A 20,628-nucleotide genomic window follows, 5' to 3' on the forward strand; every position below is an offset into this window, starting at 1 on the left:
CCCCTCAGCTGAGTCTCTTGGCACCTGGATGTGTGTGGGTGGGGAGGGGAATCCAACCTCCCTTTCCCTCCATCTGGCCTAGTGGACAAAGGGCAGGGGGACCATCTGGTCCCGCCAGGGTGGGGGAGGAGCCCACAGTGGCGGTCCCCAGGGGGAGGGGGAGGGGCGGCGCTCGGGAGACAGCAAAAGCATGTGAGGTCTAATTGCATCACTTTATTTCAGGGACCTCCACAGTCGGTCTCCCCAACCCACTCCCAGGCCTCATAGCAGGCAACATGCTTGATGACCTGGGGAGGTGTGCAGGCCCCAAAAAGAAGGGGAAGAGAAAAATGGGGAGAGTTGAAAGGCAGAGGGGTGCTCCACCCCTTCTGAGGAAGCAGTTCTGGTCTGGGACCAGGTGCAACGTGTAGGTAAGAGAAATCTAGGGCTGGCCACATCCTTATCCTGGCAAGGGGGGGTCTCTTACAAGCACCGGCTCATAAGAGAGTGCCACCTCCCTTCCCAGAGGACTGCAAAGCCTCACAAGAGTGTGTCAGTCCAGTACTGTGGACCTGTGTGCTGCTCCCAAGGGGAGGTTCTGTTTGTGTGTGGATCTAAACGAGCATTCACACATGTATGTTATCTGTGGCCTAAGACAGGTAGGGGAGTAGAGGGAATGGCTGTCCTGCAGAGCAGCTGAAGAAGGAGGTGGAGCAGAGAGTGAGGCAGAAAAGTGTAAGCCAAGCAAAGGAGCCTGTAGGAGAAGCTCATGAATTACCCACAATCAGGTTTCTTCCCTTGAATCCGAGGCTTCTTCCATTTGATTTTTATCTCCTTGATCTGATCTGTCACTGCAAGAGAAAAGCAGAAATGACAGGAACCCAGACAGATGTATAGACAGACCTGTTACAGGTGAGGCACAAGCCAGAGACCAGGAGAAGACAGCGAGAGAGCTCAGGACAGGCATCTGTCGCCCTCATCTGCAGGACTAAGTCTCAGGCAAGCCCCCGAAGGAAATCCAGAAGCCCTGTGTGCCACTCATCAGGCTTGTCCAGGTAACAGGGATGCCCTGCCCCTTTCATGACCAGTACTCTGTGGTTGGGCAGCTGCTTCAGGTGTTGAAAGCTGGAGGAACCCATGGGGTCCTGGTCTCCGTATACAATCAGAACTGGGGTCTGAAAGGAAAGGAGGAAAGGATCAAGGGGCTTTCCACACTAGCCCAGCCCCAGCCTTCTAAAGGTTAGCTTCAGCCCTCATCACCATTTCCGTGGGACAAGCTGATTCAGTGGGTGGGGACATGGGCTTTATACAGGAGTTGGCATAGTAATCTGCTAAGTCAACCAAAGGGAGCTAGGTGGTCAGATCTCCCCAGAAACCACCCCATTGGTTACCCAGGTCCCAGATGAGAAGGCCCAGGGATGGACCCTGCCTTGCTCCTGACATCTTGGTCTCTTTCTCTCATACACATACACACACACACACACACACACACACACACACAAAGGTACCTTAACACGGGCATAGTCAGCAGCATTGATTTTGTCTGTGCAGATGGGAGCCACCGGTACATAGCCCCGGAGTTGGGACCCTGGGGCCACGAGGAAGGGCAGTGCGTACATGCCACTTAGTGATGGGCTGATCACGACTGGGGGCCCCAGCTCTAAGGCATCCACCACAGCTGCTAGGAAGCTGCCAGGGGCCAGTTCCCCGACAGGGGCAGGGGCTGCTGCTTCTTTGGATTGCCCAAGACCTGCAGGGATTCAAACGTAGAGGGGACAAAGGCAATGAATGGGAAGGGTCCCTTCTCCCAGCAAGTGCTCCTAAGGTCAATCTCTCTGCGCCCAGGTTCAAGTAACACCCAGTGGACTCAATTCATTCACACCCATAGCCCAGCGTATTATGTCTGTGGCAAGAAGGAGACAATTCTTTCCATATTTGTGTTCATACTGACAGTGTCCTGAAAAGAATCTCTGGAGTTTGAGTCTACCAGGGATAGGCCTGAGTCCCAGTTCTCCATTTACTATAAAGATGACCAGAGGTAGAGCCTCTCAGCCCCCCTCAACTGCCCAGTTTTCCCCCTCTTTTTAAAAGTGACAAGGAATGTTCTCACCATTTAAACTTGTGGAAATTAAGTTAACTGTTTAAAAGGAACCAGACCGAGTCTTGGAGGATCAGAGCTGACGAAAGTGCTTCTGCGCTGGGAACAGTCATCCCCCACACACCCACACACACCTTAACAGCATTAGTGTAGACCTTCATGCTGAAGCCAGCCCAACCCACAGTTGAAAGCAAGCCTGGCCAGACTGGAGATCTGCCCTTGAAACCTGAAACCATAGCAGCTCTAGCCCTTGAGGGGATTAGACCCTGTCGTATAGTCTATAGTCTATGCCTCCAGTTTCTCACTAGACACTAAAAGGGGTGGGGCCTAGTGATCCAAGTTACAGCAGGCAATCTGGGAGCTGTTCCCACCTCCTTGGGTGCCCACTTCAAGGACTCTGCTTGCAAATAGGTTACCAGGGACTTAGCCATCCTTCAGGCCCTGCCATGTTTCCTAAGACTATGGAAGACTTGGTGTCAGTGCTCCCCCCAAGAGCCTGCCGGTATAGCTCTGTCAAGGTCCTTTACATCCAATCAGCTGAGCAGCCATGACTACCTGTCAAGTACTAGCTAATACATTCACACAGATAACCTCATTCCATGCTCATCGGAGACAGTGACCAGCAGAAGTGTGGTACCCACCCCTACAGATAAGGGAAGCAAAACCCAGAGACGTTGAGACACAGGCCCAGTCACAGTGAAAAGCAGCTGGGCAGTGGATCGATCCTTCTAGAGCATGACTAGACGAGTTCAAAGGGACATGCACTATGTACCCAACTCTGTCACTATCAGGGCCCAGGATGGCTAAATCCTTCTGGTCCTCCACCTTCAAGTTTTCCCCAACCCTGGCCCACAAGCCTACCCCACCAGTACCTGGCAGATCAATGGCCACAGCCTTGTAGCCAGCCTCGGCCAGCTTGTGCAGAGTGCCCAGGTTCTGCCAGGTCTCTGAGGAGAAGCGGATACCATGCAGCAGCAGCACAGAAAAGCGAGCTGCCTGCCCATTGCCAGGCTTAGCCTCTCTGAAGAAGAGGCCCTGGCCCTGCACCTGGATGGTGCCCTCACGCTGATCCACACTGGCCATGCCCGACGTGACGTGCCTTCATGGAAGAACACCCTGCCGGGAGGCAGCGAGAAGCATTAGGTGGCTCAGGTCTCTAGGATCTGAAGGAGGAAAAGCAGGTCTGTCCTCTTTTGCTTGGTTAGGTGATGCTGAGCTTCAGCTGCCTTAACAGAAACATGGCAGAACTAGAAATGTCACTTAAGAACTTGAAAAAAAAACTGCCATGCCGTGCTGATGCATGCCTTTAGTGCCAGCACTTGGGAGGCAGAGGCAGGTAGATCTCTGAGTTCAAGGCCAGCCTAGTATATAGAGTTGTAAGACAACGAAGGTTACAGAGAAATCCTGTCAAAAAAAGAAAGAAAGAAAGAAAGAAAGAAACTATGCAAAAAGTGAAGAATCTGGGTGGATCTCTCCCAGTTAAGGTTTCTGTTGGTAGTAAAAACTGGAATATAGGACCATTAAATATTAATTCATAGACAGTGGATAGGACTAAATGAGGCTATGCATTAAAAACAAAAAACTGATACAGGCTCATAGTCAGCCTCGTCTAAACCAGCACTATGGACTGCGTAGGTGAACTAGCAATACAGGCCAGAGTGCGACCAAGTTTGTTTGGGATGAAGGCCCTTTTTCCAGAGGCAGAAACACATGCACCGGTCGGCAAGGACTTTGGAGTGCCTGACTGCCAGGGACGCGGGGTGCTCAGCGCCCTGGCCGCTGGAGCCCAACCAGTTGACGCTGAGGTCACCCGCGCTGCCAAGGCTCCCCCCCGGTCCACTGGCGCACCACAGTTCCCGAATCCCTGGGTCTGTCCAGAGGAAGCACGGGAAGGAGGGGCAGCCCAGAGAGAGGTGAGCTGGAGAGCCGAGATGAGGAGACTTGGGGCAGGCGGGCTCTGAGCGGAGACGCAAAGAGAGAGTGCAGGGTAGTACCTGGGAATGCGCGCGGTCTTCCGCAAGGAGAATGGCGCGTGCAGTTGGCGGGTAGGGAAAGAAGTAGGAAAGGGGTTGGGCAAGAGGAGGGGACAGGCCTTGGCGTTCTGTGCGCCCTCTCTTGGTCAGCTACCACTAGGCTGGTCCGCGCCTTAATCCTTCCTTCTCCTCTGAACTCGTTTCCCCAAGCCCATCCCCATCCCTGTGCGCCCCAAGAGCAGGGTTGAAGGAGACCTTGAAACCCTCGGCGATCTGCCCCACACGGAAGTGCCCTGCCTTGAGGGCGAAAGCTATTTCTGGTATCTCTGCCGTCCGCCCCCCACCCCCCGCCCTCACCCCGTGTCAGGACAGCTGTGCACCTGTCCTGAAGCTGACATCCCACGCATCTGAGTGTAAGGCTCCGCCAGAGTTCAGCCAGGTGGCATCGGAGGCAGTGCTGAGCCTATAGAACGAGTCTGGTTAATGTCAACCTTGGCAGGGTACCAATCTTTTGCTCCCTTCATGGCCTCCCTGCCCCGGTGAACCTGGGGCAGACCAGACAGTTGATCACAGGTTGCCAACCAAGAATAGGCGTCCTGATCAGACCAGGGTCGGAGGCCGCCTCAGGCCCTCACCCGGCGGGGGAGTGGGAAAGTAAAGAAAGTGCTTGGACGGAAGCCCGGAGCTGCTGCATAACAATAACATCACCTAGCCTTTATACTAGAAGACCCCTGCTGCCAGGAACTCTTCTGAGGCTTGACCTGTCCTTAAATCCTAAGACATCCTTATCCATTTTGAAGCAAACAAACAAACAAACAAACACCTGCAAAAAGCAAAGAACCCAGGCCCTCAGGCTTCAGGCCAATAGCAATTCCGATCGTCTGAGCCGAGAGGCGGGCCTTTGGGCTTTGGGGGCATCGCCCCAGATCCTCCCTTAGTAACCAGTCAAGGCCCTGTGCAGCTGCGTACTGCGCAGGCGCGCCTGGGCGGCCGGACTCTGGCCGGCTAGTTTCTAACGAGGAGGCAGAGCTAGAAGCCGTCAGGCTGTTTTGGCTGTTGGCCCCGCCTAGGCCCGGCCCCGCCTCACCGGAGCCCGCTTGGTCACCCTGTCTGCGCGGTGAGTGTCTCCCGGGAAGGAGGCCCGCAGGTTGTCCGGGCGTCGGCCAACCTTGTCCCCGCCGCTTGGGGCAGAGTCCTGCCGAAGGCTCAAGCGTTGGGCAACACGTGTGCAGTGTGTTGTGCGTGCAAGTGTCTGTGTTCTTGAAGGTCTGGGTATAGGTGCTTCTCTTCGCTTTGGAGAAGAGGGGGTGCTGAGGGGTTGTTTTAGGGAGGTGTCCTCTCTGCCTGCCTGCTTCTTTCCTGTGCTCCTGTCCACATCTGTGTTTCTGAAGGTTGGTTTGTGTCTGTCAGCTGGTGCGTTTCTTCCCCGGCCTGTCCCCAGGTCCTTGCTTGCTAGTAGTTTGTCCCCCCTCCCCCCTTTTTTTCTTTTAAACATTTATTTATACTGTGTGGGGGTCGCACATGGGAAGTCAGGGAACAACTTGCTGGGGTCCGTTCATCCTTCCACCATGAGAGTGCCAGGGATCTTAAAGTCAGATGGTCAGGCCTGGCAGCGAGTGCCTGTCACTGTGCCCCTTCTAATGTTTTATGTATTTATGGGGGAAAGACGCATACAGTGCTGTGTGTATGGAAGTCAGAGGACAGTTCTGGGAATTGTTTCTTTCCATTCATCCTATGGGTCCTGCACATGGAACCAGGGTGTTAGACCTTGTCTGTAAGTGTCTTAACTCACTGAGCCAACACTAACTATATTTTCACTTTTATGTGCACTGGTGTTTCGTATGCATGTACATCTGTGTGAAGGTGTCGGATCTTGGAGTTATGGACATTTGTGAGCTGCCATGTGGGTGCTGGGATTATGAACCCAGGTCCTCTGGAAGAGCAGTCAGTGCTCTTTAACCGCTGAGCCATCTCTCCAGCCCCTCGTTTGTTTCTGCCTTTGTTGTTATTGTTGTTGCTGAGTTTCTGTTGTTTATTTGAAACAGGGTCTTGCTATGTAGCTGGAGCTCTCAAATTCTGGAGCGCTAAATTCTGAGGCCAGGACTGTGTGTCTATTGGTGGTTTAAGGCTTGGGTAGGATTCTGTGCTTGAATACTCTGAGAGTTTGTGTGCGGTTTTGTGGGTGTTGGTTTTGTGGGTGTTGGTTTTGTTTGCTCACTTGAAGATAGGGCCTACCAAGCAGCCTAATTTACTTTAACCTACAGTCCTCCTGTCTCTCTAGCTGCTATACCTGTGTATGGGTTGTTGTTTTGTTTTTGTTTTTTGAAACAGTGTCTCTCTGACCTGGAACTCCCTATGTAGGCCACAAACTCACAGAGATCCTCCTGCCTCTGTCTCCTGAATCCTGTGATTAAAGCCATGGGCCACCATGCTTGGCTTGTATATGAAATCATATGTATCCATCTCTGCCTTCCTGCTACTTGGCTGTTGTGTTCCTGGGGAGACAAACACACTTCTCTACTCATCCCAGATGGAGAGCCATGACAGATGAAAGTACGGATACCACCAAAATCCAGCTTGGCGAACCAATTTTTATTGGGGTTACCTACAGGAGTATTGATAAGGGGTTGCTTACAGCAGAGGCAGAAATGACTCAAAGACAGCTGTGTCACCAAAGCCCACCCCTGTGTGGGTGAGAGTTCACAGAAGCTGGGGACCTGCAGCACTCTGCACAACCTGCCTGCAGCTCAACAGGTTGGAGAGAGCCCAACCAAGTGCCTTAGTTGGCCTAAACCTCTCCCAGGCAGCTCAGCTGGTTTCTTCAGGGAGCTGGTTTGTTCTCAGGGTCTTTGCAGCTTAGCTTTATTTGGTCTGAGTTTTATTGTTTACTCTGGCAGGGAAGTGTCTAGTGAATCCGGTCAGTTTCAGGGAGTTTTTTTGTTTGTTTGTTTGTTTTTTAACGTATTTATTATGTATACCATACCTTGTTTTTCTTACATGTATGCTTCAGGCCAGAGGAGGGCACCAGATCTCATGTAGATGGTTTTGAGCCACCGTGTGGTTGCTGGGAATTGAATTCAGGATCTCTGGAAGAGCAGCCAGTGCTCTTAACCTCTGAGCCGTATCTCCAGCCCCCTTGAGGGAGTTCGTAAAGCTAATTTTTGGTTGTTCACCTGTAGTGAGAATTCTGGAATTTTGGTTCCTTTAAATAACACAGAAGTATTATTACAAGAAAGTATTTTCATTTTCATCCCAGGTGTGGGGATGTGGGCCACTTTGAACTGACCACAGCAGCTATGATTTGCCTTGTGCTCTAGCAGAGGCATGGTTTTGCCATCTATAGATAGTTTTGGCAATTGTGTAATGTTTGGAATTCTGGAAACTTTTCAGAGGGTAAATGCTAGCACCCCAGTAGATTTGGTCGGTTGTGGTTTGTTAGTAGTCATGCTCAAAGAAAAATCAAAAGGAAAGAAATTATATTCGAAGCTGGGCACACTCTGTAATCCCAGCACTCAGGGAGGCAGAGGCAGGCGATCTCTGTGAGTTTGAGGCCAGCCTGGTCTACAAAGCCAGTCCAGGACAGCCAAGGCTACCCAGAGAAACCCTGTCTTGAGAAAACAAAACAGAAAAAAGAAAGAAGAAAGAAGATTCTGGGGATTCACGAATCTCTCTCCTCCATCTTTCTTTTTCTCCCATCTAGTGATAGTGGGTGAAACCAGGGGATAAAGGGTGGGAAGAAAATAAAAAGAACCCACAAAGTAGCAAAGACCAGCCAGCGACATTCAGCTCCCTGTTTAAGAAGCTCCCTGGCAGCATGGAGTATTAACTGTTAACACAACTGTGCATGGAGTTTTGTGTATGTCATTGTAAGAGACTGACTTTGTCTCTTTGTAAGGCCGATGTGTGTACAAAGAGACCGCTGTGCATTTGTGGGATAGCTTCTTGAAAAGTGTGTGGAAGCAAGACTCTTGTGTCTGTGTGAGTGTGTGTGTGTGTGTGTGTGTGTACAGCTGTGTGTTGTGGTAGAGGGGCATTCCAGTAACCAGAGCAAGCACAGTTCAGCTTCTACCCTCCTCCACCTGCAGAGCAGTCTGCCTTAGAACCCCTACCATTGTCTAGCCTTGGGCACCCTGGGTTGCAGTGGCAATGAATGAAACCCCACCCCTTCACCCTGAAAGCCGCACAGGTTTTGCTTCTGGTGGACCACTAATAGTGGTCCACCCCGATGCTCCACCTCTTGGGAACCCAAGCTGAAGGTGCCTTGGAGGCCGGCATCCTTGGCTGTTCCAGGTTAGGAAGAAGAGCGGGCTTTTTCCGCCTGGCTCCTGATTTCTCATCAGCACTGGAGGATCTGCTGCTGCCCACACACTGCCCGACTTCGGAGCTAGAGGGTGAGGCCTCTAGAAGAGTTCCACAGAGTCAAGAGGTGGGTGTGGCCCAAGGCAGGTCCCAACTCCTAGCCCTACCACATGCTCAGTTTACAGTCAATCAAAACGCACCCAGAACCTCAGAGCAAGACAAGCATGTTCATCTTAGGCCCAATAAATGATGACAGGGACATCTCATCCCCACCAGCTTAGGTGGAGTGTATTGTGTAAATCTCACAAGAAGCTTGGGTACCAGGTTCAGTACCAAGTTGCTGAAACTCATGGCATAGGGGAACTCTCAAGACCACCTTCCCCACTTAGGTCCAGCCCTCTGGCTAACAAAGGCCCTAGACTGGAGGAGTCCATGAGGGAGAGCATTTAGCATAAGTGGGGTGGAGGGTGGGGAATATTCTCTCCGGCCTGCATGCTTCCCTTTCCATTTCTAGGCCAGCCTCCCTCTTCCCAGCCACCACTACCTCACGCCTTAGCCTTATCCCCCACGTTCTCTGTGAACTAGCCCATACTGGTTGGGGTGACCGAGAACTGTCCCCTCCTGTTGCACAGTGCATCCTGTTTTTAGCAGCCGTTTGTTCATTGTGAGAAAAGAGACTCACTTCCAGGCACTCCCCTCAGTGGAGGTCTCTGGGCACACTTTGACCTGTAGCAGCCCACCTCCTCCATCCACCGCCATCCCGCCATCTCCAGTTCATCCATCTCCTGCCATACACTGTGTTTTCCTCCAGAACACATGTGGCCTGGTGTTTTGGAAACTAGCCCCTGGGTCCCAGTTCCCCGGCTGCTCTTGCAGCAGAGAATTCACCTACGAGCCTGGATTCCTTCGTGTCAGAGAACTATAATCACATCTGTTCCCTGCGTTTTCTGTGGCCTCTGAGTGCCTGACGTAGAAAGCCAAGCTCAGAGGGTACAGCCGGAAGAGCTTGTTTACCTAACACAGCAATGATGGTGGTCACTAGATAAGACTGTCAGAGGGACATTTAGTGGGCTGTCCCAGGGCTTTGGCCCGGCCTGAGATGTAGATGGATAAGAGCATTAAGAGCATTTAGACATTCTTCCAGAGCAATGGAAGGAAGGGTAGAGGTCTTCCTCAGCCTATCTCTTTTTTTCTCTTCCAGGCTGTGTGGTACAGATCTTCATGAGCCGGTACCAGGCTGCCCTGCTGGGTCTAGGCCTGGTACTCATGCTCCTACTGTATGTGGGGCTGCCTGGCCCACCTGAGCAGACTTCCCAGCTCTGGAGAGGTCCCAATGTCACAGTCCTGGCTGGTCTCACCAGAGGCAACTCTCAAATTTTTTACCGTGAGGCGCTGCCAATCCAGCAGACACATAGGTGAATGATTACCAAGGGTTTAGTGGCGGGACCCCAGTCCAACTCATGGGGCTCAGAGCCTGGGGGTGGGGCCAGTGAAAGATACCTGGGAAGAAAAGATGGTGGCTGTCCAGGTCTCATGGCACACGTTCCCCCCCTATATCTGCAGGCCACAAGTCGTGTTTCTCCATGGAAAGGCATTTAGTTCCCACACATGGGAGCAGCTGGGCACGCTGCAGCTACTGTCAAAGAGGGGTTACCGGGCTGTGGCCATTGACCTTCCAGGTAAGCGCCCCCACATCCAAGTTTAGAGAGGGCAGGCTGCAGCAGGAACAGAGGCGCAGTCGCCAGAAGGGAGAATTGGAAGGGTGGCCAAGCAGGGGGCATGGGTTCCATGCGCAGACACACCAGTTTCAGGTCACAGGAAGGGTACCACAGTAAAGACCTGTTTTTATTTTCTGCCCTGAAAACTACAATGTGGATTATTGCATGTCACAGAAAAAACAGAAAAGTGATCGTTTCATGAGCAACCATCAGGGGATTTCACTGTGCTTTTTGGGACTATGTAATTCTTGTGGCTCTCCCCCACCCCCCGCCTTGGGGGAGAGCACACCTGTGGAAGTCAGCAGATATCTTGTGGAAGTTGGTCCTCTCCTTCCACCTTATGGGTCCCAGGGATCTAATTAAGATTGTCAAGCTTGGCAGCAAGTCCTTTTACCCAGTCAATAAGCAACCTCACCAGCCTCTCTTCCTCTTACCTGTACACACAGACTGTGTTATCCTCTGGGTTTGTTGTTGTTGTTTCTAGTGCTGTGGATTGAACCCAGGTCCTCAGGAATGCTAGGCTGAGCCAGGCAGTGGTGGCCCATGCCTTTAATCCCAGCACTCTGATCAGTGGAGGTGATCTTTGTGTGTTCCAGGCCAGCCTGGTCTTAGCATGAGTCCAGGACAGCCAGAGTTATTATACCAAGAAGCTCTGTCTCAAGAAACTAAAGGGGGGGGGGGAATGAATGCTTGGCAGGCACTCAATCACTAAACTACACTCCCAACCCTGTGCTGTTATTTTTCTAATTAAAAATGAAAATGGGAGTCAGGCATGGTGGTGCACACCTTTAATCCAAGCACTCAGGGAGGCAGAGACAGGCAGATCACTGTGAGTTCAAGGCCAGCTGCATCTACAAACCAAACCCAGGAGGACAGCCAAGGCTACACAAAGAAACCCTGTCTAGAAAAGAAAAGAAAAAGGCAGAAAAGCGGGGGTATGTGGGTGGGGCAGTGGATAAGCGTAGCCCAGGGACTAGAGAGGTGGCTCAGCAGTTGAGCAGTAAGCATGAGCTTTCTTACGGAGAATTTGAGTTTGTTTCCTAATACCCCTGTAGGCAGCAAACTGGGGATCCAGTGCCCTCTTCTGGACTCTGAGGGAACCTGGATTCATGTGTATAAACCTACATGTAGGAATACACAAATTAAATTAAAAATAAAAATCAATACTTTTTTAAAAAAGTAAAGGCCTTAGAAAGCAATATCATGGGGTTGGAGAGATTGCTCAGTGGTTAGAAGCACTGGCTGCTCTTCCAGAGGTCCTAAGTTCAATTCCCAGCAACCACACAGTGGCTCACAACCATCTGTACTGGGATCTGCTGCCTTCTTCTGGCATGCAGGTGTACATGCAGATAGAGTACTCATACATAAAATAAATAAATATATCTTTAAAAGAAAGAGTCACTTCTCCTTCCTCTCTGAACAGCTGAGTGTGACAGCCCCACTTTCAAGCATCTCCACGCACGGGTGGGCCTGGTGGCACAGACCATAATCCCAGCTGCCCAGGAGGATCCCAGATTTAAGGCCTGCCTAGACTACAGAGTGAGTTCAAGAGTAGCCTGGTAACTTAGTCTCTTAGACCCTGTCTCAAAATAAAAAGCAAAAAAAGGCCTGGGAACATAATTCCCAGGTTCTTGCCTGGCATATACAAGGCTCTAGGTTCAGTCCGCCTGGACTGAGAGAGAGAGAGAGAGAGAGAGAAAGAGAAAGGCGGAGACAATGTGCAGGTTTTGTAGGTGGTTGGGAGTATTAGCATCCTGTCTGCTTTTTACACCTTAATTTCCCTGGCTGCATCATGACTTGTGGATCAAGCCGGGTCCTGCAAGCCTCCTTGTCTGTTGTTAATGCTGCAGCGTGAACCATAATAGTCAAGGGCAGGCTTTGTATGCTCATTTCTCAACCGGTAGCTCTAACATTGTCACCTGAAATGCCCAAATATGTAACTCAAACCTCTTTGGACATTTTTTTTTTTTTTTTTTTTTTTTTAAGTATAGAAGAACCAGGCATGGTGGTGCATGCCTCCAGTGCTCAGGAGGCAGAGGCAGGTGGATCTCTGAGTTTGAGGCCAGCCTGGTCTACAGAGTGAAGTTCCAGGACAGCCAGAGCTACACAGAGAAACCCTGTCATGAAAACAAAAACAAAGCGTTTAGGGTAATAGTTTCTCTAGCTATCAAGGACAATTGGTGGGTCAGGGCACACACTTTTTCTGAATACTATTTTACCTTTCAGAAGGCTGTATAGATTTATCCTCCCGTCAGTCACGGGGGTGTCCATTTCTTGCATCTCCCTAGCACTGGGTCTTATTGGCTTAAAAGCTCATGTGAATCAGTTTCCTCCTTTCACCACATGGGATCCAGGGATCAGATTCAAATCATTCAGGTGAGTGCGGCACGTGCTTCTTACCCACTGAGCCATGCCGCCCATGCTGGAAAGATGTTTTTCTAACATCTTTATTATATTATAAAAAAAGAACAGCTGGGGTATAGAATGTGCTACGCCGTCACCTCTCTCCCACTGTGGTAGGCAGGAAGTTTTGAGCACTTCCGGGCTCCTCTCAGGCAGTGCCTGCCGCTGTTCCCAGGTTTTGGGAACTCAGCACCTTCAAAGGAGACAAGCACAGAGGCGGGTCGAGCGGAGCTGCTGGAGCGAGTGCTGCGGGACCTAGCGGTGCGGAATGCTGTACTGGTGAGCCCCTCGCTGAGTGGCAGCTATGCCCTACCCTTCTTGATGCGAAGCCAGCACCGGCTACGTGGATTTGTGCCCATTGCACCCACCTCCACCCGGAATTACACACAGGAACAATTCTGGGCCGTGAAGGTATTTAGACAATGATCTGCAAAGTCCCTGGCACCCTACCGCTGGCTTGTGTCGTGTGAGGTGGGGGTGGGGAGTAGGCTTCTAGTCCTAGAGGGTTGGTCCCTGCATTTGGATGGAGGTAGAGTGGGGACAAGGCTCCATAAAGGAAGAGCTTGTGGGGCAAGTCCTCTCCAAGCCCCAGAAACAACAGGTTCTGGCCTCCCCTGCAGACACCAACTCTTATCATCTATGGGGAATTGGACCACACCTTGGCCCCAGAGTCACTTCGGCAGCTTCACCACCTGCCCAACCACTCCGTGGTAAAGCTACACAACGCGGGCCATGCCTGCTACCTCCACAAGCCGGAAGCCTTCCACCTCGCCCTTCTTGCCTTCCTTGACCATTTGCCTTGACTGAACTCACTTCCCAGGAATGCCCTTGAAGGGTCTAGACCATCTCTTTCCTCTTCCAGGATGGTAGTCCTTGGCTGGGATTGGGGATAGAGGATCAAGCCTAGCCAGGACTTTTGATTTCATTTCACAAGCACAATAAAGAAAAGCCTCTTTGTCTCTCCTGGAGAGTGACATTGTTTCCTGACTTGTGTGGGGAAGCCGGGGAGTGGGAGGCAAGTTTGCAGCTGCTTTGGGACTGGGGGTGGGGGGTGCTCCCGGGAGTCTAAGTGTGAGTGCACTACTTCTTCATAATCTGTGCTCTCATTTCTGTGACTCAGTTTCCTTCTCTGTAAAATGCCTAGTGACAGTATCTGGCAGGGGAAATGATAGTGAGGTTGGATGTGTTTAAGAGAGGGGTGCCGAGAGGTGAGTGTTAGCCACTGTGGCTGCCATTCACTTCCCAACAGGGCTGTGTGAGAGGAATGCAGAGTACATGAAGGTGGAGGCGGGGTGTGGTTTAAGAATTAAAACAACGTTGTTGAACCATCAAACCTGTTTGCTTCCTTATTAGGGATGAGCAGCCAGAGACTTCAACCCCAAGAGGGTGGGATGGACACCTCCCCCTCCCGCCTTGATCCTCCCTGCCTGCCCTGTTGGTCCCAGGGTTAAAGTCTTCTGCCCGGTCCCCCAAGCTGGTTCAGTCTCTGGAACAGAGGACAGAACCTCCTGGGAGTACAAAGAACAGCTAGGTACACATGTGAGCAGCTACAGTTACACCCCGATTGCTGGTGGCCAGAGGAACAGCTATGGCTCTGTTTCTCTCTCCGCAGGAGGCAGAAGAGCTTAGGGTTCGGTGTAGGGTCAGCCAAGGTGTTCCTTCCCCATCTCCCATACCGAGAGATGTCACAATTGCACCTGCTTCACCCGATTGCCCATGACGCTCGGCACTGCCACCATCTCGGACTCATAATGTCACACATATGGTTATATCCACCGTCACATAAATTTGGCCACACCGAAACGCGTTCACAGAGTCACCGGTTCTCCCATCCGGGCACTTAGCTTTCATTTATGATTGTGGCACCTTGCCGAGCCGCCCACTCTGCCTGGCCCGGGTTAGAACCCCATGGGCACGTCGGCATCCTGGAACTCACGAGGTGGGGAGGGCAGAGACTACTGGAGGAATGAGGCAATCTGGGAGGGCCTCCCTGAGAAGTGGAGGCGGCAAGAAAAGGACAGAAGGGACACAGGATACTCTTGGCGGCTCAACACCTCGAGAGCAGTTGAGTACCCAACCCTAGCTGCGAGGACTTTTAGCGCCAGGCCCCGCCCTCTTTTCTTGTCCTATCCGGAGGCTGCAGGGGGAGGAAGAGCCTCTGGAGGCGGGACCATTCTGGGCTTGCGGTTCGGGCTCCGGGCGTGGGGAGGGCGGGGCTGGCCTCAGTGAGGAGGACCTAGGAGGTGGATCTCGGATCCAAGCTTCCAGTTACCCAGCACAGGCCCCACGCAGAGCCAGGCAGGGACAACGGCGCCGGCGCCGGCTCCTCCAAGGGAACTGGGACAGCCCTTCCAGTCCCCGGTCTCCGCCCCTTCACCCCGCCCAGCCCACGTGGTGGGTGGCCCCGGGGTGGTTTTGAGATTGCGACTTCGGTGGACTCTCGAGTCCCGGCCACAATTTCGCGAGGGCCCTGAGGAGAGAGGACAGCACAGGACGGAGACCTGGAGAGAGCAAGGTTGGAGGACCTTAAGGAGGGGTTGAGGGGTATGGGGCTCCGTGACTCTGTGGCATGAAAGCCCGGCCTTTGAGGGAAATATTTTGAGGAGGGTGGCGGGAGTCAATGTCTCCTTCAAACCAAGTTCTCCTACTTCCTTAGCTGGCTCTGAGCTTCAGTTTTCTCTCAGTCAAGCGGGCACTCAGAGGCACAAACTTACTTCCCGGCACTCTTTTGGGGATTAAATGAGGAAACGTTTAAAAACCGTCTGGCACAAAATGGGGCAGTCAAGCCAAGGTATCCTCCTCCCCGAAGAACATTGCAAAGGCCAGAGTGCAGGTGCAGCCCCCCCCCCCCCCGGGCCCCAGCTGCTGGGCGGGAGAGGGGAATAGTAATTAGCTACTCCCTTTGCCCAAGACAGCACGCGGCGCCATGACCACCAAGGGTCCCCAGTCGGAGCACCCCTCCGTGACGCTCTTCCGCCAGTACCTGCGCATCTGCACTGTGCAGCCCAGTCCTGATTATGGTGAGAATGTAGGGTCTTAGGGCCTGTGACGGGGCCTCAAGGGCTGGGAGTGTGCTGTATGCTACCTTCAACTCTGGCCATCCGGTGGACCCCCACTCTGCTGGGGGTCCTTTCGTGTAGCCATCTCCTAGGTCGGCCCACTGTTCACCCACCCTTTCCCTATGCCACGCAGCTCTGCATGGTGACTCCTGGCAGCTAGTTAAGGAAGGAATAGCCTCACCTCACTCCTCAAAGGCCAGAGTGGTGTAGGGAGACTGGGGCAACCACAAAGAGACACCTGGGGCACCAGGTAACAAGGTGTGCCCATCCCCGGCCCCCACCCACATCTCAGCCCCCAAAGTTATCTACCAAAGTTATATATAAAGGCCACAACCCTTAGGGAATCGGCTTGGTGCCTAGGAGTCTTGTGCATGCGTCCAAATCCTGTTGTAAGATTTAGGAGTGGAGGGACTTTGGGTGAGTCTCTTTATCTCTGACTCCTCTATCTTTAAGAAAGATAGCACCTGGGCTGGAGAGATGGCTCAGTGGTTAAGAGCACTGCCTGCTCTTTCAGATGGTCCAGAGTTCAATTCCCAGCAATCACATGGTGGCTCACAACCATCTATTATGTGAACTGATGCCCTCTTCTGTCACACAGGCATGAACTCATGTGTATAAATAAATAAATATTTTTTAAAAAGATATATTAAAAAGAAAGAAAGGAAGGTAACACCTGACCTTCCCAGAAGGTCACTGATGGGCCAAGAACATCGTATTCCTTGGGGACACAGATGCAGGTGTCTTTGGGGATTTGGAATTGTGTTGGAAGGCAGCTGCTATATTGGGGCTGTTGGGTACCAGCAAAAGCTGTAACAAGGCTCTCCGTTTTCCCAGGCGGTGCTATTGCCTTCCTTGAGGAGCAGGCTGACCAGCTGGATCTGAGCTGTCAGAAAATAGAGATGAGTCTGGGGCTTGAGCGGATGGGGGCCATGGGCTGGGCACACCTTGTTACCTGGTGCTGACTGCTTCCTGTCCTGACTCCCTGCAGGTGATGCCAGGCTATGTGATCACTGTGCTGACCTGGCCGGGCACCAACCCTTCCCTCCCCTCCATCTTGCTAAACTCCCACACCGATGTGGTACCTGTCTTCAAGGTATGCGTGAAGGGGTGTGTGTGGATACCGTTGGACTTCACCCTTCCCCTGGGACCCATGGTGCTCATTACACCACTACTCTTTTTGTTTTGTTTCTTGTTTTTTTTTTTTTTTCCTGAGATAGAGAGAGGGTCTCACCATGTAGCCCTGGCTGTCCTGGAACTCACTATGTAGACTAGACTGACCTCAAACTCAAGAGATCTGCCTGCCCCTGCCTCCTGAGTGCCAGGATTAAAAGCCTACACCACTACGCCTAGTTTATCCACCACAGCTTAACATTCAGACGACACGGTTCCATATAAGCAGTCTTTGTCCAGTAAAATTCTGTGCTAGGGACGGGGTGAAGGCAGGAGACAAATAGGGGATGCAAATCGGGTAGCTGTTTTCTTTAGCCTTCTATCTCTCTCACCATTTCAATTCTGTGGCGGGCCCCTCTTCCCACTTCTGCTCCCAGGAACATTGGCATCATGATCCCTTTGAAGCCTTCAAGGATTCCGAGGGCTACATCTATGGAAGGGGAGCTCAGGACATGAAGAGTGTTAGCATCCAGTGAGTGCCCTCCGTTCCCAGCACCACTACCACCCCCGGCTGGATTCAGCAAGAGCACAGATACCTGTTGAAAACCCCCAAGCCGAGCAGGGACCATCTTACTATCTAAAGCAGAAATTACTGCCATGACCACTCTTGGTGAAATAGGCCCAGAAAAGGGCTAGGAGTTTTCTGGGGTCCCTGAAATAACATGGCAGGAAAGCGTCTAGGGCACAAAACTACACTGTCCATGGCCTTAGCACTTGACCTCTGCTCACTTAGGTACCTGGAGGCTGTGAGGAGGCTAAAGAGTGACGGCTGCCACTTCCCTAGAACCATCCACTTGACCTTTGTGCCTGGTAGGAGTGGCTTGGGGAGGGGCGTCTTTCAGAAGGGGAAGGAAGGTGTGCTGTGAGGCATCTCCCATCACACCCCTGACACTTTTACAGATGAGGAGGTTGGAGGTCACAAAGGGATGGAGCTGTTTGTGAAGCGGCCCGAGTTCCAGGCTCTGCGGGCAGGCTTTGCCCTGGATGAGGGTGAGCAGGTTGGCAAGCCTCCCAGGGGTAGCCAGGCTGCAAGGGGAAGCTGCATCACTCCACCCTGTGTTACCAACTTTCTCTCTCAGGCCTGGCCAACCCCACTGATGCCTTCACCGTCTTTTATAGTGAACGGAGCCCTTGGTGTGAGTATGGGTTTGGTGTGGGGGGGGAGTGTGGGGGGGGAGTGTCACTTGCTGTCTCCTTTCCTATAGCAGTCCCCTAGGTCAGATGACCAGAGCAACCAGTCCCACTGTGCACCGCCCTTTCCCTGCGCTGTTGGGCTTCGCTTAAGGAATGGCTTCATCTCACCCCTCAACAGCCACTTCTAGCCAGGTGTAAAATGGGCCAGAAAGACCTTTGCCCAGTACAGGATCTGAGATGTTGATGCCTGAGGCATGGAGAGTTTTGCCTCCCAGCTCTTTCCTTCCTGGGTTCTGAGGGCAGGTGCTGAACTGTTGCCAGGACCCTGCTCTGTGCCATGGGCTCAGAGTTCAGAATCTGGGAAAGACCCGGGCCCATTGTTGGGCTCCTTGAGTCTCCAGCTCTCTCATGCTGAAAACCCTCTTCCTCCCAGGGGTCCGGGTTACCAGCACTGGGAAGCCAGGCCACGCCTCACGCTTCATCGAGGATACAGCAGCAGAGAAGTTGGTGTGTGACCCGTGGGGAGTCTGGGCATTCGGGAGGCTCTGTCCTAGGGCTGCTCTCACATCTCATCTCATACTCTCCTAGCATAAGGTTATAAGCTCCATCTTGGCATTCCGGGAGAAGGAAAAGCAGAGGTAAGGCAGCCTAGGAAGTGCGTGGGGCGTGGGGGCGGCTTCGGGTGGCTGTGCAAGACGAGAAACTTGCTCTACCTTCTTTTATCTGCTATGCCTGTCTTCTGCCTCCCCGCTCCCTGCTGCGCCAACGCAGGCTGCAGGAGAATCCTCACCTGAAGGAGGGGGCGGTGACTTCGGTGAATATGACTAAGCTAGAAGGCGGCGTGGCCTATAACGTGGTACCTTCTACTATGAGTGCCAGCTTTGACTTCCGAGTGGCACCAGATGTAGACATGAAGGTACCAGCGCCACCCAGGTCTGAGGGAGGAGACAGCCTGGGTTCTCAGTCGTGTCCTAGAGGCTCAGCTCACATCCCTTCCTCCAGGCCTTCGAGAAGCAGCTGCAGAGCTGGTGCCAGGAAGCAGGCGAGGGGGTCACCTTTGAGTTTGCTCAGGTATTGACGTGGGACCTCTGATGAGGGAGCATCGGGGCCACAGGGATCTGAGGAGGGCAATGTAGGAGTGCCTGGCACCTTAGCCGTAAGAGATGTTTCGTTTCTTCTACCCAGTAAGCGATAGCTGTAGAGACCATTGTGAATGGTGAGGGGTAAAATGGGGGATTTTGCCTCTTGTTCCCTATAGCATAGAGTGGGGAGGCACGAATGTTTTTGGACTTTGATAGATCTAGAGTGTGGCACAGCTGGTGGAGTGTTTGCCTAGCATGAATGAAGCCCCAGGTTTGATCCCTAGTACCTCATAAAATAGGAATGCTGCGTATGTCTATAAAACCAGCACTCAGAGGTGGAGGTGGCAGGTTCAAGGCCAGCCTTGGTCACACTCAAGGCCAGCAAGGTACAATACAATACAAAAGCAAGGTAAAGTGGCACACACTTTTAATCCCAGCACTCTGGAGACATAGGCAGGCAGATCTCTATGAGTTTGAGGCCAACCTGGTCTATATAGTGAGTTTGAGGACAGACAGGCTATGTAGAGAAGCCCTGTCCTGAAGCAAAGAAAAAAATTACTGATATAATTACGTGACTATGCACACATGTTGGTCCAGGAAAGTAGGACCTTGTATTCAGAGAATATGTATTCTGCCGGTCTGAGGCCCAGGGCACTTGAGTAACAGGCATTTAGGCTAGGATCTGAAAATTAGAGTGAAATAGATTGGAATGAGGAAAAGACCCAGACCTAGGACATTTGAAGGAATGGAAGAGGGCCTGGGGCTGTGCTGGCCACCTGGAAGCCTGGTAGGTGTGCCCTGTGCCAAGCACAGCACATTCTGTGAGTCCTTAACATTTCATTCCTTCCCTTCCCCAGAAGTTTATGGAGCCCCGAATAACATGCACTGATGATACTGATCCCTGGTGGGCAGCTTTCAGCGGGGCCTGCAAGGAAATGTGAGTGCTGACCAGTCCTCTTCCAACAGCCCAGACCCCAGAACCTCTCCTCCCTGTTCTCCCCCGCTTTCCCACCGTCCTATGCCCCTCTGGTTTTTCCCTTCCCTTCCTCTCCATTTACCAGGCTCTTCCCCTTAGGAACCTCACTCTGGAGCCAGAGATCTTTCCTGCTGCCACTGACAGCCGCTATATCCGGGCGGTGAGCGACTCACTACAGGGCAGTGCTAGGCAGTGGGGTGCCTGAAAACTGCCTTTTTTCTCTAACAGTGCCTTATCACCCCCGCAGATGGGAATCCCAGCTCTGGGCTTCTCGCCCATGAACCGCACACCTGTGCTGCTCCATGACCATAACGAACGGCTGCATGAGGCTGTGTTCCTACGTGGGGTTGACATATATACACACCTACTCGCTGCACTTGCTAGTGTGCCCGCCTTACCTGGCGAAAGCTGAACCCCATGCCTTCCAATCCTTGCAGCTTCCAGCCCAGCCACTGCCAAGGATCTGTTGCTCCTGCCCAGTAATAAAGCCAGTGTTGGATGGGATCTTCTTTATACTGTTGACAATCATGGAGTAGAAATTTTTTCTCTGGGGACTTATCTCCATTTCACAAATGAAAAAAAAGAGAGCCTGGGTTTGGGACCTTTCTGTCCTGAACTGAACTGCTCGCTCTTGGCATGGCACAACATTCAGTCCCACGCCACCACAGCGGTGTCCAGCTGAGAACCCAGCTGCTGTGTGAACCAGCATACTTCTGACCTCAGCAGTGGATGCCGAG

The 20,628-nt window shown here is 52.3% G+C and overlaps 3 protein-coding genes across 14 annotated transcripts; 2 read left to right on the top strand and 1 right to left on the bottom strand.

Moving 5' to 3' along the window:
• Positions 1-193: 193 nt before the first annotated feature.
• Positions 194-4,201, bottom strand: Abhd14b (abhydrolase domain containing 14B). Of its 2 annotated transcripts, none has more exons than XM_021639860.2 (4): positions 4,072-4,201; positions 2,950-3,193; positions 1,488-1,729; positions 194-1,154 (listed from the first exon to the last, which is right to left on the bottom strand). In XM_021639860.2, the coding sequence occupies exons 2-4, from the start codon at positions 3,158-3,160 to the stop codon at positions 975-977; spliced, it is 633 nt and encodes a 210-aa protein (XP_021495535.1). In that variant the 5' UTR covers positions 3,161-3,193; positions 4,072-4,201; the 3' UTR covers positions 194-974. The 2 variants fall into 2 exon arrangements, with proteins under 2 accessions (XP_021495535.1, XP_021495536.1); XM_021639861.2 differs by having other exon boundaries at positions 2,950-3,240; positions 4,072-4,137.
• On the top strand, positions 3,537-13,433 carry Abhd14a (abhydrolase domain containing 14A). Of its 7 annotated transcripts, none has more exons than XM_021639858.2 (6): positions 3,537-3,990; positions 8,229-8,476; positions 9,551-9,764; positions 9,913-10,028; positions 12,646-12,881; positions 13,091-13,433. In XM_021639858.2, the coding sequence occupies exons 3-6, from the start codon at positions 9,571-9,573 to the stop codon at positions 13,271-13,273; spliced, it is 729 nt and encodes a 242-aa protein (XP_021495533.1). In that variant the 5' UTR covers positions 3,537-3,990; positions 8,229-8,476; positions 9,551-9,570; the 3' UTR covers positions 13,274-13,433. The 7 variants fall into 7 exon arrangements, with proteins under 7 accessions (XP_021495533.1, XP_060241350.1, XP_021495532.1 ...); XM_060385367.1 differs by lacking the exon at positions 3,537-3,990 and adding an exon at positions 5,003-5,167 and having other exon boundaries at positions 12,646-12,749; XM_021639857.2 differs by lacking the exon at positions 3,537-3,990 and adding an exon at positions 5,008-5,167.
• A 1,306-nt stretch (positions 13,434-14,739) lies between these two features.
• Acy1 (aminoacylase 1) lies at positions 14,740-20,404 on the top strand. Of its 5 annotated transcripts, none has more exons than XM_060385359.1 (16): positions 14,740-14,985; positions 15,127-15,261; positions 15,382-15,490; positions 16,364-16,426; positions 16,516-16,622; positions 17,077-17,171; positions 17,433-17,509; positions 17,600-17,689; positions 17,779-17,835; positions 18,267-18,340; positions 18,422-18,471; positions 18,605-18,749; positions 18,836-18,904; positions 19,773-19,852; positions 19,991-20,051; positions 20,139-20,404. In XM_060385359.1, exons 3-16 carry the CDS (start codon positions 15,397-15,399, stop codon positions 20,301-20,303), a joined length of 1,227 nt encoding a protein of 408 aa, XP_060241342.1. In that variant the 5' UTR covers positions 14,740-14,985; positions 15,127-15,261; positions 15,382-15,396; the 3' UTR covers positions 20,304-20,404. The 5 variants fall into 5 exon arrangements, with proteins under 5 accessions (XP_060241342.1, XP_060241339.1, XP_060241341.1 ...); XM_060385356.1 differs by having other exon boundaries at positions 15,386-15,490; XM_060385358.1 differs by lacking the exon at positions 15,127-15,261 and having other exon boundaries at positions 14,741-14,985.
• The last annotated feature ends 224 nt before the right edge of the window (positions 20,405-20,628 follow it).

Source organism: Meriones unguiculatus, chromosome 6, assembly GCF_030254825.1.
Source record: "Meriones unguiculatus strain TT.TT164.6M chromosome 6, Bangor_MerUng_6.1, whole genome shotgun sequence".
NCBI classification, from domain to species: domain Eukaryota; kingdom Metazoa; phylum Chordata; class Mammalia; order Rodentia; family Muridae; genus Meriones; species Meriones unguiculatus.